Below are 14,956 nucleotides of genomic sequence, written 5' to 3'. Positions count from 1 at the left end.
TGTACATTCAGTTTTCCTTACGTGAGTCTGTTGCCCCTGTGTTCTACATTATAGCTATGTCCACACCATGTAAAAATGACAGCCATCTTTCATAACAACAGCCGTCAATGCGCAAATAATGTCTGTTTTTTTTAACTTAGTGTAAACCTAGCCTATATATATATTAACTGTTTATTTTGTATTGGAGAGGTGAACTGTGGAATGCCTTTTATGATTGAAAATGCTGAACCGATGTGGAATAACCAGAGTTCCCTGGGAAGCTATGTCTATTATAAGTGTAAGCCAGGATTCACTGACAATGGCAGAAAGAACTTTTCTGTATGCCTGGAGGACTCTACATGGGAAGGACTGAATATGACCTGCTCAGGTATTTCATCAAATAAATACAAAACTCTATGGTTGGACCTTCACAGGTCAGCTTGTTATGCTCTGTCTTATGAATAGTGGATAACATTGCAAGTTTTGGAATCCCCCTTCAGCCTTGATCATAGTTTTAGAAAATCCATACGACTTACACTAGACTATAAGTAGTCTAATCTAAAATGTTTAGTAACAGAGTTTTTGTTCTGTAAGGTCATGTTCTAGCTAAAGGCAAGATCTAGCTGAGATGAAAAAACACATACATGGGTAAAGGTTGTGCTGAGGAGGAGGTGGCACTCAAATGCATGTGCTTTTCTTTTATCCTGATAGATGGGGTCTCAGGGATTAGTTCTGCTCTGATCAAATATTAATGATATGATCTAGCCATATGCCTTCGATAACTATTAGTTATGGACACCCTTAAAGGGGTATTACACTCAGTATTTAATATTCCACAAAAATTCATTCCATACATTGATGGGGAAATTGTCATCTGCCTCAGAGGTTTTTGCCTTCCCCTGGATTAACACAGTAGGGTTTCCCTAGGTTGAACCTGATGGACTCTTGTCTCCTTTCAACCTTATTAACTATGTTACATTCCATTGCCTTTTCCATCTTATTCCCTCAGTTCTGAGCCTGCTGCTTTCTATTAAAGACACAGAAAACTTTGTGTGACCTGTTCTGTCAGTCTCCCCTCCCTACCCTTTCTCTTCCAAGATGGCTCATGTAAACAGTGTTCCTGGCTGAATGATTCTGCATTGTGCAATGTGGGAAAGCTAATCTAAGGTCAAGTTACTTGTGACTTTACTGTGATTAACCCTTCCGGCTTCAGAGTGCAAAGATCAACAGATCAACTTCCCTCTCTCCTTACACAATGACTTCTGCACAGGTCACAGGCCAAGCCTAGAAAACTGTCTTAAAAAAGGCTCAGATTCAGTCTATTGTTTCCTGTGTCCATTAGGCTTGCTGTAAAGTATCTTTCAAAAAGCTGTGCAGAAAACTCAGACAATATGGCTGCCCCCATAATAATGTACAAAACTGGAAATAAAATTTCAATCAGAAAATAGAAACAGATTAGAAAAAAAAACATTTGTTAGCATCTGTCCCTAGATAACACATTCCCTTTCAGGCTCAATATCCCCTGGCACATTCTCAGGCTCAGTTATTAAAAAAAATGAAATGACCTTTAGGCCTTGGGCTCCCAGCTCCCCGGCATCCCATTCAGCCACTGATTGGCTGAAAGCGATGTCAACGAGCCTGGAGCCTGAGAAGTAAGCAGGAGTGCAACAAGTGCAGCGCTGGGTTAAGTGGGAAGGGGCTTTACATACTCGAAGCAGAATGAAAAATCTGCTGCATGGAAACCCATAGAAAATAACAGTACCAAGAATCACAGCGGAATTCGTTGCAGAACTCTTAGCGTGAAATCCACTATTATCTGGTATGTTTGAACCCACCCTAAATGAAAAATAGTAGTTATATACGATTTATTAATTAATTAGGTAATATTAGATATAATGACATGGCAATGATTTGGACATGGTTATGACTATAATTTGAAGGGTTGTTGACTATCTCTAAATGTTAAAAGGGTAATACATCTGAGAATTCAATCAACAGCAAGTGTTCGGTTACCCTGCAGCGTCACCATAGATAGAAAAACTTGTTACTTAGTTCTCACAGAAATTAATGACCTGATCATGTAATACACAGCCATGCTGGATCCTACAGAACAAGAGATGCTTTTTGTAGCCACTTTCTATTCTAGCTTAGAAATAAGGTGCATTTATTCATTCCCCAATATACTGTAGTGTTTGAATTTTCTAAACCAGACAGGCCAAAAGATTGCTGTATGTAAATGATAGATTTTGTAAACTTCTAAGGAAAATTGTCTGTATTTGGCTGTCTTTTCTGTGTTCTCTACGGGAAGGGGAGAGGTAGTCACAGCCAGACTACCCTGGTTGCAACTTATCTCCAGAGAACAAAGGGATTGGGCAGTAATTTCTTTTTATTCACTCAACCCCTATCTTCACTGATGTCATCTGTCGTTGGATGGTTGGGAGAGCTCCATACATTTGTTCTGAAGGCCAAACCCACGCCGATCGTAGAATAAGTTGTATAAGGACCTTAACATGAGATTTCCTGTTGTATACAGATTATTTCTCAGCAGTGCCTTTGTTATAAATACACACAGGAGTACAGTAAAAGGTGACACCAGTATATATATAACAGAGGTACACACAATGGCTCCCACAACGTCTTTCTGAAAAATGACTATTTATGGTAATGACTACAAATGAGCATAGTCAATTGGGAAAACGAATTTACAGTGATTTAGCAACAAAATATCCATAATCCCTTGAACTTGTCCAATCACCTGCAAGCCCAGGGCCGTCCTTAGGGTAGATGGCAACCTGTGTGGAATTCTCTTTTAGTGCCCCCCCCCCCACACACACACACAAAGATCACTTAACGACACAGCGCAATCAGAATCTCAGAATCCACAGGATATGAGGCCAGAATGTACACAGAGTGCGATCATATACTAGTAGCACTACTAGTCATTTTTACTTCCCACATAAACCCCTTTAAGGGCACATTCTAAGTATTCACAAACAGTATAATGCCCTCAAAGTGCCCCCACACAGTATCAAGTGCCCCAATACATACACAGTTATCTTACAGCATTGTTGACAATAAATATTACCACCATACAGTATTAACATATTGCCTCCATACTGCAACTAAACAAAATAGAAAGTCATTACCAATGATACCACTACATAATACTGCCACACCATGACCACTATCACTACAGACCCTATAAGAGAGTGCAGTTACATCCAGTGACTCACTGGGGGGTGTCTTCTCTGATCAGAGTCGTTCACTTTTTCTTTTTCTCTCCATTCTGCCTGAGCCATCTAGCAGTCTTCTCCTGGCCATGAATCCTTTCTCTAGAATCTGCCAGAGAAACATTTAAGGCTACTTGCTCCAGCACATATAATAGTTAGATTTCCTGTGCTCTTATATAGTAGTCTGGACCCTTTGTGAAGCTCTTATATAGTAGGTGGCCCCCTTCTGTGCCATCTCCTATAGTAATGCCCCCTGGCCCCTATAGTCAGTGGCTCCCTCTGTGCATTCCCTTACCGTAATGGCCCCATGTGCTTTCCTTATAATAATGCCCCCCCCGTGTGCTCCCCTTATAGTAATGACTCCCCCATGTCCTCCCCTTATAATAATGACCCCCGTGTGCTCCCCTTATATTAAAGGGGTAGTGCAGCGTTTTTCTTTTTCTGCCTAACTAACACACATTACAAAGTTATATAACTTAGTAATGTGTGTTAATAAGCTGTCTGCCCCCCATAAGTTAAATAAAGTATACATACCAAATCACTGTCGACCCCGTTCTCTTCTCCTGGGCGCCATCTTGGGTAGATGTCGTCACAGCAGCAGGCAGTCCTGGTCTCCTTCCTCTTTGCTGTCTTCCACAGCAGTGAATGGGAGAGGAAAAGGCTGCTGGTGCACATGCGCGCCAGCAGCCTTTTCATTGGCTGGAGTGCATCACATGGCTTCCAGCTTGCTCAGCCCTGATTGGCTGAGCTTCCTTGAAGCCATGTGATGCGCTCCAGCTAATGAAAAGGCTGTCGGTGCGCATGCACACCAGCCGCCTTTTCTCTCCCATTCACCGCACACCCGGACCCAGAAGTGAGGACGGCGGCTGAAGATGGTGGGGCCGAGTTCACCTGGCGGTGCCCCCTTTTGATTGATGGGTTGATCCGTCCTGTGAAGTTGCAAAGGTCGCACGCCCCTAAGGCCGGCCCTATGCAAGCCCATCTGTGATGTCAGCATCTTCCCCTCTATATAAGGTGATTCACTTCCTGGAGGTGTGAAGTCGCGGAGAGCAGGATTGCAGCAGACAGTTAGTGCAGAGCAGGGAGAGCAATACAGAGAGATAGGGACAGAGAAGAGAGGATAGGATAGGATAGCGGATTGTAGGTGAATTTCTATGGGAGCTGTCAAGCCAATATCCAGTTTATCAAGTAACTGGGTGCTTGTTGTGCATTATACGAAGTCACTGGGACCAGTAAAGACAAATTCCATATTATTGACTTACTGGGCGCAGTAATCTCATAGCGTGTTATACCAATTCCCTGGGATCAGTGAATTGAGCGTCCACCTTCCAAACTTAGTAGGTGCACTCATAGTGTGTTACAGAAATTTACTGGGAGGAGTGAAGACATCATCTGTCTTAAGAACTTACTGGGCTCTGTATACAGATTTAGGCTATGTTCACACAACGTATGAGACCGGCCGTTCCGCATCAGCGCACGCCCGCATCAGAGCTTACCATAGCACACAGTGAAGCGAGCGGCTGGAGCCGCTTGCTTCACTGTGTGAACTCACAGGCCTTTCTGCAGCCGGAATTCACTGAATTCCGGCCGCAGAAAACTGACCTGTCAGTTATTTGCGGGGCAGCACAGATCTTGGCCGGAGCGTATACGATGTGTGTAAGCTCCGGCCGGGATTCCATTGCATAATAGGCTGTGTTCCGCTGCGCAAAAACTACTACTGTAAAAAATTGCGTTTACGCCACTGTTCCACCGACCTCCACTGCTGTCCATGGTGGAAATTGAATGATTGACTGGCTGATTGACATTTTTTTTAAATTGACATTCTCTAACTTTGGACACTGTAATAACAAAATCTGTAGTAGGACGCTGTATAATCCCACTATTGTTGCTACTATAGTTTGCCTGTTTTAATGACTATTGTTTGTATGCGATTGTCATTGTCGGCTGTTATCAATGGTTATGATCATTAATAATGGCCGCCATTATAAAACAAACATCCGTTTTTACCTATAAAAAGACGTTGTGGAAACATAGGCAATAGATGTTGCCCCTCCCACCGAGGTCACCGAGCACACCCAAAAGTCTTTCTCACTAATCCGAATCAGACAAGCCCTATTTATTGTGCTTATGGTCCATGAGGCTTGCTATAAAGCATAGGTCTAAATGCTGTTAAATTAGATAAAGCAAAAGGACAACTTCCATAATAATGTACAAAAAAAAATTATAAAAAATATTTAGAAAATAGAAACAGCAACAAATTAGGAAAAAGAACATATTTCAGTATCTGGCTGTAATCAGTAACAAAATCTAGGTGATATACTACCTCCGCCCTCTAGTGAGCTCGGCTATGGACCCTCTCTAGTTTGCTTATCGGTCAGGCATTGGGGTGGATGATGCCATTATCCACCTTCTACACAGAGCCCTTTCTAACCTGGAGAAACCAGGGAACACTGTGAGAATAATTCTCTTCGATTTCTCTAGTGCTTTTAACACCAGTCGAGGCTACTGAGAGACAAGCTGGCCTTTGTTGGAGTAGACCTCCATCTCTCAAATTGGGTCCTAGACTACCTCTTTAATCGACCTCAGTATGTGTCAGACACTGTCATCTGTAATTCAGGGGCACTGCAGGGTACAGTTCTTGCTCCTTTCCTCTTCACATTGTATACTGCAGACTTCAGGTACAACTCACCTAGCTGCTACCCACAAAAGTATCCAGATCCAGAGGTAAACAGAAATTTTGTTAATTGGTGTTAGTGGAACCACCTGAGGATCAATGCTGGAAAGACCAAGGGGATGGTGGTGGATTTTGCAAGCGCAAATTTCCTCCAAAACCAGTAGCCATCCAGGGGATGGACATTGAGACAGTGAACACCAATAAATATCTGGGTGTGGTCCTCAATAATAAGCTGGACTGGGCTGACCACATGGACACACTGTACAGAAAGGGCCACAGCAGGCTCTACCTGCTTAGGAGGCTGAGGGCCTTTAGAGTCCAGGGGGCACTTCTTAGGACCTTTTTCAACTCTGCAGTGGCATCAGCCATCTTCTTTAGAGTGGCCTGCTGAGGGAACGATACCAGCACCAGCGTTAGGAACACATTGGACAAGCTAGCTCTGTCCTTGGAAGCCCCCTGGAATCGGTGCAGGTGGTGGGGGAGAAATGGATTTTGTCAGTGGTCATCTCCATACTGGAGAATGACTCCCATCCAATGCACAAGACCATGATAGCACTGGACAGTACTGTCAGTGACCGGCTAATTCACCCAAAGTGTGAGCGCTATTGGAAATCTTTCCTTCCTGCTGCGTTTAGGCTATACAACCAACACCGACTCCATAAAGAGAAGTGAAATATTCTAATGTTTTTATTATATCTTTTTACCTATTTTTTTTACTCTTTGTCTTCTTTAACCGTAATGCCTTTACTTTACCTTTAGCTTTTTGTATGTGTAATAGCTATGCTGCTGTAAAACACTGGACTTCCCCATGGTAGGACTATTAAAGGATTATCTTATCTTATCTTTAAGACTAACGGTATAATGTCTTTTCAGTAAAAGAAGATCTAATTGCCCACCTTATCATTGTGAATAAAACATGTCTGCAATGGCAGAAAAGTAGTGATATATCAGGTTGGAAGATTTTGTATGAGGTAGGTCTGTCAAATGACCTTTGTATATACAAGTATAATGATGCCAAGAAATAAATGTTAGTATCACTTTAACAGATTTGTTCCTGTTTTTCCTTACATCAGTTCGATATATATGGCATTAGGTGGGATGACAAAGACTTTGTTGACAAGAAGAGTTTGAACTACACTACAGAGAATGAAAATCCAGTTGTATGCCTGGATCTTCTTCCTGACACTAACTACACAGTCTCTATGGTGGCTATCACTCCCACTTTTCTGGCCATTCGGCTCAACATAACGGTGAACACAACTAGTAGGTAACCAGTTCACACTATTTACACTTAGTTTCTGTAAAGATGTAGCTTTTGAAGTTTAACTGTAGGCAGAAAACTGACTTAGGGTACTATTACACGGAACGATAATCGGCCGAATCGGCCCTATCCACCCAATTATCGATCCGTTTAATAAACACAATGATCAGCCGATGATCTTTGTCAGCTGCTGATCGTTGATATAGGTTTGGATCTATAATTGTTGGCCACCGACCGCGCATTGCTACATGTAATAGCGGTGCGTGGACGGCGGCTGACGATTAGCAAAGTAAATACATTACCTATGCATGGTCCAGGGCTCCTCCTGTGCTTCTCGCCGTCTCCCGCGTGCTGCAGCTTCAGAGCGTCCTGTCTTAGCTGACAGGCCGCTCAGTCAATCACAGGCCAGGACCGCCGTGGCCAGTGATTGGCTGAGCGGCCTGTCAGTTAAGACAGGATGCTCTGAAGCTGCAGCATGAAGGACCCGGGGAGAAGCGGACCACAAGAGCAGCCCTGGACCATGGATAGGTAATGTATGCCAGTTTAGCAAGGGCTGCAAGGGCATGTAATAGGCCCAGTAAACGAGCGCCGATCTAGCAGTTATTATCAGGCCCCCATTGCCCCGTTTAATGCTACCCTTAGGGTACTCCAGGCAAAGGTAAAAACAAAGGGAGGATAGGGGGTGGTGGGAACATATTAATGAAATTATACTTACCTGCAAGCATCATTATCAATAGTTGCCCACCTTTCCCAATTAAGTGATAACATGTTACCGTCGTGGAAACATAGCCATAAAATGTTTCATTAATTTTTTTATTTTTTATTTAAAGAAATAAAAAAAATTAAATAAAAAATCCACATTTGGTATGCTTGTTATTGTAACACCTAAAAACTAAAAGGGTATGTCCACACGTACTTAATCTATACATTGCATTCTATGGAATCCCAGCCGAAGTGTATACACTCTGTATACACTCCGCTGGGATATTAATTGAGTATCGGCTACACAAAAGGGACTGTTTAGACAATGGCCGCACTTTACATTGTGTGCTATAGGTAATTGGAATGGGGCACACCAGAATGCGCCCGCATCCCAATTCAAAAGAAATGAAGTCCATCCAGCCGATACTGCAGTACCGGCCGGGATGAACTTTACTGACATTGGCCATTCTGTGACACGAGCATTGTCTAATGTTGTGTTAATCCGGCCTAAGAGACCATTCACATGTACAGCATCTGCAGCAGATTTGATGTTGGGGATTTGAGGCTGCATATTTTATGCTGTGTATAATAATTCAAGGGCCTTTTACATGGCCAATTATTGGCTAGGAGAGTTGCTAGAAATGCTCCTGCGGCTGATAATCGGCCAGTGTAAAAGTGACAGCAATCAGTTGAGGAGTGGGAAAACGCCCAATCTTGGTGTGCATCTTTGGGACAGGCTTCAAAATGTATCGTTATCGGATGCACATCTTCCTGTGTAAACAGGGGATGCTGACAGCAAAAGGAAACTGACAGCATGGATATGCATGTATCCGTGCTGTGAGTTTCCAGATCACAAGAAGTTCGTGCTTAACTTTTGCGCTGCTTGTGATCCAGCATCCTACTTTTCTGCTCTCCTGTCCTCTGGCCGTGGCTGTATCTTCAGATTCTTGGCCACTACATGAGAAGTATTGGAATCTGTGACCAAACTGATAATAATGTTGTAGGCGATGAGGTCATATAAGTACTTCTCTTTAGTGCAACAGAAGGCGATTGCCAGCTATATAAACAAATTTCAAACACGTTTTTGTTAAAAAAAACAAAAAAACAAAAACCTGTTCTTGTCCCATCCTTGCTGCTTGATGTCCTTTGAATTCAGTTGGCTGCTTATGTAAAGCATGTACATGACAGATCATTACAGGAAGAAGAGCAAAGATGTTCTATACTTTGGCTTATAGAAGACAGACCCTTTATTCATAATCAGGACAACACCTTTAGGCTTCCCAGTGTCAAAAGAACATATTTTCTGAAGGAGGTTTATGGGAATCAGAGATTAGATAAATAATTTGAACTTCTTAAACATGCATAATAATATAAAGTGTCTTGTTTATTTAGCAGTGAAAGAAACAGTTGGTGACATTGAGGTATTAAATAACACATGTTTGAAATGGACAAGGAGTTCTTCAGCAGTAAGATCACCTGAGGTGTATACAGTAAGTAGAGGGTGTGTGAGTATCTGTATAAAAGCCCATATATGTCTTACCTTCTGCCTTCGGGCCTTTGGTAATTCAAATATTGAATTGTTCTTTTCTAGAAAGTGAAATAGTACTCCCTTTCCTATGTAACTCAGATATCTAAACAACATATCTGAAAAAAAATTATGTTTAATGTTGCTGCCATAAAGGGAAATTTGTAACTTAGAAAAAGCAGGGTGAATCTCAAAAAATTAGCCCCAACATTCAAATGCTGGTAATAATAACGATGATGATGATGATGATGATGATAATAATTAGATCAGTTATTTCAAATCAAATCTACAGTTTTCATTGCTGAATCAGGTTAATGCATTGTGTAAAACTACAGCTCCCAGAAGCCCAAACTACACACCGTACACCATTAAAATTAATTAGGATACACATTGAACCCCTAAAATTCGTTAGAATACACAAAGTATCCCACGAATATACACAATATGCTCCCTAAACTTCTTTAGAATACATAATCTGCTCACTGAAATTCATTGTAATATATAGCAGGCCCCTTGATATTTATTAAATTATACACTTGCACACATTTTACTTTTTTCAGCAGAAGTGAGAGTTTTCCATCTATGTCCCAGTAGCAAAATCTTACAATATCTAAGCACAGCTGGTGCGAAAAGTATAGTGTGCGCAAATACTAAATAGGGTAAAACTCTACAAAAACACTGAAGAGGTTGTGGTGTAAGCCGTGTACCGAGGTGGGCTCCCCAGAATACAGCGAAAAGTCAAGAGCGAGAGAGACGACTCCAACACCAAGTTAACCCAAATTGTAATTTTACTGAAATGCACCAATACTAGTACTACAGGTACCAATAACCCCCAAACCATCACAATAATACAATAATAACAATAATACAACAACTAGTGGAGACCCCTGTGCTACATAGCTTGTCGCCACACTTTATCTAATCCAGATGTTCACAACAGCTTTTACCTATTAGCAGTCTCAGATAGATTGGACGCTATTTACCTCTTAATACCCTCACAAGACAGGAACAATTGTGTATGGATGCGTTACTCAGGCGCACTCGCGGTGTAGCACAGCGGTTTACAATCTTAACAATAAATCTAAAACCACAATTTGACAATAAGACAACAATCGGCCGAAAATATTGTCAGACAGGCAATGCTGTGGTATATGAGTCCCACACGTGTGTTCTGTGTGGCTTGTGGCCTAATACGAACAAGAAACCTAACTAACTAACTACTTGTAGGCAGTGACTCAGTCTCTCATACGTTGACGTGCACGCTACTGTCTCACTGTGTCCAGATGAAAAGCTCCTCTGCCAACATCCAGTCCCACGATGGCGACCACTGTTCACAGCAGCACGATCCAACTCACAGAGGATCCAATCGCCAGCAACAACAGCTGATCTCCACCGCAACTAGAAGTCCCAGCAAACCGATTCCCAGCTTGGATGGATCAGGATTTTTACCAACAGCTCTCAGGGAAAAATGGCCGCTCTCTCCTTGACAACCAAAAGACCGTTAGTGATGTCACAGACATGTGACCAGTCACTTATACTTAATGTTAATGCTCAACAGTGGCATCTTGTGGCCAAAATAAAGAATTGTAGGTACAGTTACAATGACATCTCTTACATGCCACCCCACTAGAGGTTGGTGTCCTCGCCAACCCTCCCCATACAAACTCGTCTTGCGCATAGCGCTGTGGGGGCACACCAGCATTACACCTGGGAGTTCTACGTGGGGTTATAGACTCAGGGGTATCAGGAGTGTCAGGCAATCTCTCTGAGGGAGGGGCCGCTGACTGTGTAACCCTCTCCCTGGGTGGCAGACTTGCTACAGTTGGAACCTCTGTGGGGGTTGGGACAGGAGCTGTCCACCATTCCTCATCTATGGGGGGTTCTACCGCAGTCTGAACAGTGACAGGCAACTCCTCTACTATTACAGGCTCCTCAAAAGTACAGCATCTCAGCATATTACGGTGCAAATTCCTTGAGGGTCCACCGGTCCCCACTGGCTCCACCTCATAGACCGGGATGGCAGGGTCTACCCTCCTCTTCACCACATATGGGACTGCCTCCCACCGCCCATCCAACTTCCCAGATGGTCTTTTGGCCCTAACCATCACTCGATCGCCCGGGACAAATCCACCTCTTTGCACTGGTCTCGGGTTGGGGTGTACTACTTGTCTCAGGCGTTCCCCTACAACCTTGTGCACTGCTCTGAGTCGGCGGCGATGCTCTTGCGCCCATGCAGTAGAACTTCTTGGAGGTGGACCCATCGGATCAGGCATGTGAAGGTCCTCGATCTCCTGACCCGCCCTCCCAAACATAAGCATATGTGGGGAGTAACCGGTGGTGCTGTGTACCCTGTTATTGTAAGCCCACATCAATTCAGGTAAGTACTCTGGCCAGCGGGCCTTCTGAGTATCCTCCAAGGTTCGCAGCATCTGAAGCAGGGTGCGGTTGAATCGCTCACACACTCCATTCCCCTGAGGGTGATATGGGGTGGTGCGTGAACGTTCAATCCCGTACAGCTGATACAGTTCACTGATCAGTGTCCCCTGAAAACATGCCCCCTGATCTGAATGAATCCTTCGTGGACATCCAAACACATGTATAAAATGTTTACAGACTGCCTCGGCAGCAGACTCTGCCGTCTGGTCTCGAGTAGGCACCGCTACTGCATATTTTGTGAAATGATCTGTCATGACCAGGCAGTATGAATGACCTGAGGCGGAATACCCAATATGTACATAATCAATCATAAGGACCTCAAGTGGTGCAGATGTCTGGATGGTCTGAACAGGAGCCCGTTGCTCAACACTCTTATTTAACCCACAGGACCGACACTTAAGGCAGGCCACGGCCACCATATCTCCCAAACCGGGGCAATATACCAATCGCTGGAGCCACTTGTATGTTTTATCACTCCCAAAGTGAGCCCCCCGTTCATGGGCTTCCCGGGCGGCCTCTGGTCCCAATGACATGGGAATGACAATCTGTTGCCGAAACTGCAGTTCAGACTGTAGGTATGTGGTCCGGCACAAGAGCCCCTGGATAATACTCAGCTTATCCCACTGTCTCAACAGCTTCTGACCCTCTGAAGTTAGTTGGGCCCGTTCTTCCGGTCGAGGCCAGACCCTGTCCCGGACCCACTCCTTTACTTTTCGCAGATCTGGGCAGTCACCTTGGACCCTCTCCCAGTCCGCCAACGTCTTTCCCAACACCATTACCATTCCGGACACCACCCCACTTGAATGTGCCACATCCCGGAACATGGGCAATCGACCTAGGTTGGGAGTTTCGGTGTCCTCAAGCTCATCGTCAACACTCACAATGGGCAGTTCCACTGGAACCCGGGAGAGCGCATCAGCGTTGCCATTCTCCCTCCCTGAGCGGAACTTAATGCGATACTGATACTTAGAGAGGCGAGCCATCCATCTCTGTTCGAGGGCTCCAAGCTTGGCGTTCTCCAGGTGTGCCAACGGGTTGTTATCTGTCATCACAGTGACCTCTGCACCTGTCAGATACTCAGCAAACCTTTCAGTCATGGCCCACACCAGCGCCAACAGCTCCAGCTTAAAGGAGCTATAGTTGTCAGGGTTGCGCTCCGTCTCTCTCAAAGACCGACTGGCATAGGCAATTACTCGCTCACGTCCATCCTGGACTTGGGACAGCACGGCCCCTAGACCATGTAGGCTCCCATCAGTATACAGCAGGAATGGGGTATCAAACCGTGCATAAGCCAAAATGGGAGCACTGGTCAGCGCCTCCTTCACCGCTTCAAAGGCCTCCTGCTGCCGTGGTCCCCACTTGATGGGCCGATTCTTCGGGCCTCCCGCTGTGCCCCTTACCAGCTCGTTTAATGGACCTGTCAAATGAGCGAATCGCGGTATGAACCTCCGGTAGTAACCAGCCAGTCCCACGAATGCCTGCACCTCTCGTAGTGTTCGTGGCTGAGGCCACTTCTGAACAGCCTCCACCTTTACGGGGGCTGGCTGTACCCCTTCTGAAGTGATCACATGCCCCAAGTATTCTATCCGCTGCTGGAACAACTGACACTTCTTGGGCTTGATCTTGAGCCCGTGGTCCCGCAGCCGCCCCAGGACCTGCCGCAGTTTTTGGAGATGATCCTCAAAGGAGTTCCCAAACACCACCACATCGTCCAGATATATCAGCACTGATTCAAAGTTGAGGTCCCCCAAACAGTGTTCCATCAGCCGCTGAAAGGTCCCTGGGGCATTGGTTAAACCAAATGGCATCCGATTGAACTCGTAAAGTCCCATAGGTAGGATGAAGGCCGTCTTTGCCTTGTCTTTTTCGGCCACCGGTACCTGCCAATAGCCACTGGCCAGGTCAAGGGTCGAGAAGAACTTTGCATGACTCAGGGCAGACAGCGACTCTTCAATCCGCGGCAGAGGGTAGGCATCTCGTATAGTCTGAGCATTCAGTTTACGGTAATCCACGCAAAACCTAAGGCTTCCATCTTTTTTCCGCACTAATACTACAGGTGCAGCCCAGGGACTCTGGCTCTCTTGAACCACCCGATTGTCCAACATGCTGGCCACCATTTCTTTCACCTCCTGGTACATCTTTGGCGGGATCTGCCGGTACCGTTCCCGGATAGGCGCAGCATCGCCAGTAGGGATTTCGTGCTCAATGCCGGAAGCACAACCAAAGTCTTCGTCATGCCTTGAGAACGCCTCCTGAAATTCCCAAAGGGTATCATCCAACAACTGTTGTTGTCCCGGAGTCAGAGTCTTGCAGTCTACTCCCATAAGGGCCATGATCACTCGGCCGTTCCACTCCGCAGTTGGGGACTCCCTTTGTTGAACCTCCACAGCATAGGTCCAGGCCAACCCCTCATCAGTCTGTAGCGTAAAACTCTTGCGTCGGATGATATCACCCTGGGGTACATAGACATCGGCCAGTAGGGTAGTCCCAGGAACGGTCAACTGACTGTCCATGACATTGAGACATCGTACAGGTACGCATCCATTCTTCACAGTGGCGAGAGCCCGGGCTATCAATGGGCGGGTTGAAGACTCTCCCTGAGTGGCGGGTTCAATCAGGACCTGATGGTTTGGGGGTTATTGGTACCTGTAGTACTAGTATTGGTGCATTTCAGTAAAATTACAATTTGGGTTAACTTGGTGTTGGAGTCGTCTCTCTCGCTCTTGACTTTTCGCTGTATTCTGGGGAGCCCACCTCGGTACACGGCTTGCAACTTGGCGTAGTCGGCAGGATACAGCGACCGTCATGGACAGAGACGCGGCACTTCAGGGTGCCCCAGTAGGATACGTTCCTTTGGGGGCACTATTGCAACATCTGCCTAAGTTTGATGGGAACAACATGATGTTGCAAGATTGGACTGAGAGAGTGCGTAGTGTAGTCAAAATGTGTAACTTGGTCCCAGAGCTGCAGGCAGAGGTGGCGGTGGGGGCCTTAGAGGGTGACGTTAGGCGGGCAGTGATGTTACGGCCCGAATCTGAGAGAGACACATTGAAAAAAATATTTTCCCTCCTGGAGGGGACCCAAGGGGGCCGGGCTAAAGTAGTACAGTTGCGAAGCCGCTTCTTCAACCGACCGCAGCGAGAGAGACG

At 45.2% G+C, this 14,956-nt stretch overlaps 1 protein-coding gene across 3 annotated transcripts in view; it reads left to right on the top strand.

Moving 5' to 3' along the window:
* Nucleotides 1–14,956, top strand: part of SUSD1 (sushi domain containing 1) — a 106,249-nt gene that overhangs the window by 35,963 nt on the left and 55,330 nt on the right. For 2 of the 3 annotated variants that reach the window (XM_069962141.1, XM_069962143.1), the window contains exons 9-12: nt 188–367; nt 6,757–6,854; nt 6,957–7,146; nt 9,239–9,336. In XM_069962141.1, the coding sequence (XP_069818242.1) occupies nt 188–367; nt 6,757–6,854; nt 6,957–7,146; nt 9,239–9,336 (566 nt within the window). The remainder of the gene's footprint in view (nt 1–187; nt 368–6,756; nt 6,855–6,956; nt 7,147–9,238; nt 9,337–14,956) is intronic. The other variant, XM_069962142.1, reaches the window with a different exon arrangement.

The sequence above is a fragment of the Dendropsophus ebraccatus genome, chromosome 3 (genome assembly GCF_027789765.1).
Source record: "Dendropsophus ebraccatus isolate aDenEbr1 chromosome 3, aDenEbr1.pat, whole genome shotgun sequence".
Lineage (NCBI taxonomy): Eukaryota > Metazoa > Chordata > Amphibia > Anura > Hylidae > Dendropsophus > Dendropsophus ebraccatus.
Note: the sequence above shows the minus strand (reverse complement) of the source record. Positions and strands in the feature narration are given on the sequence as shown.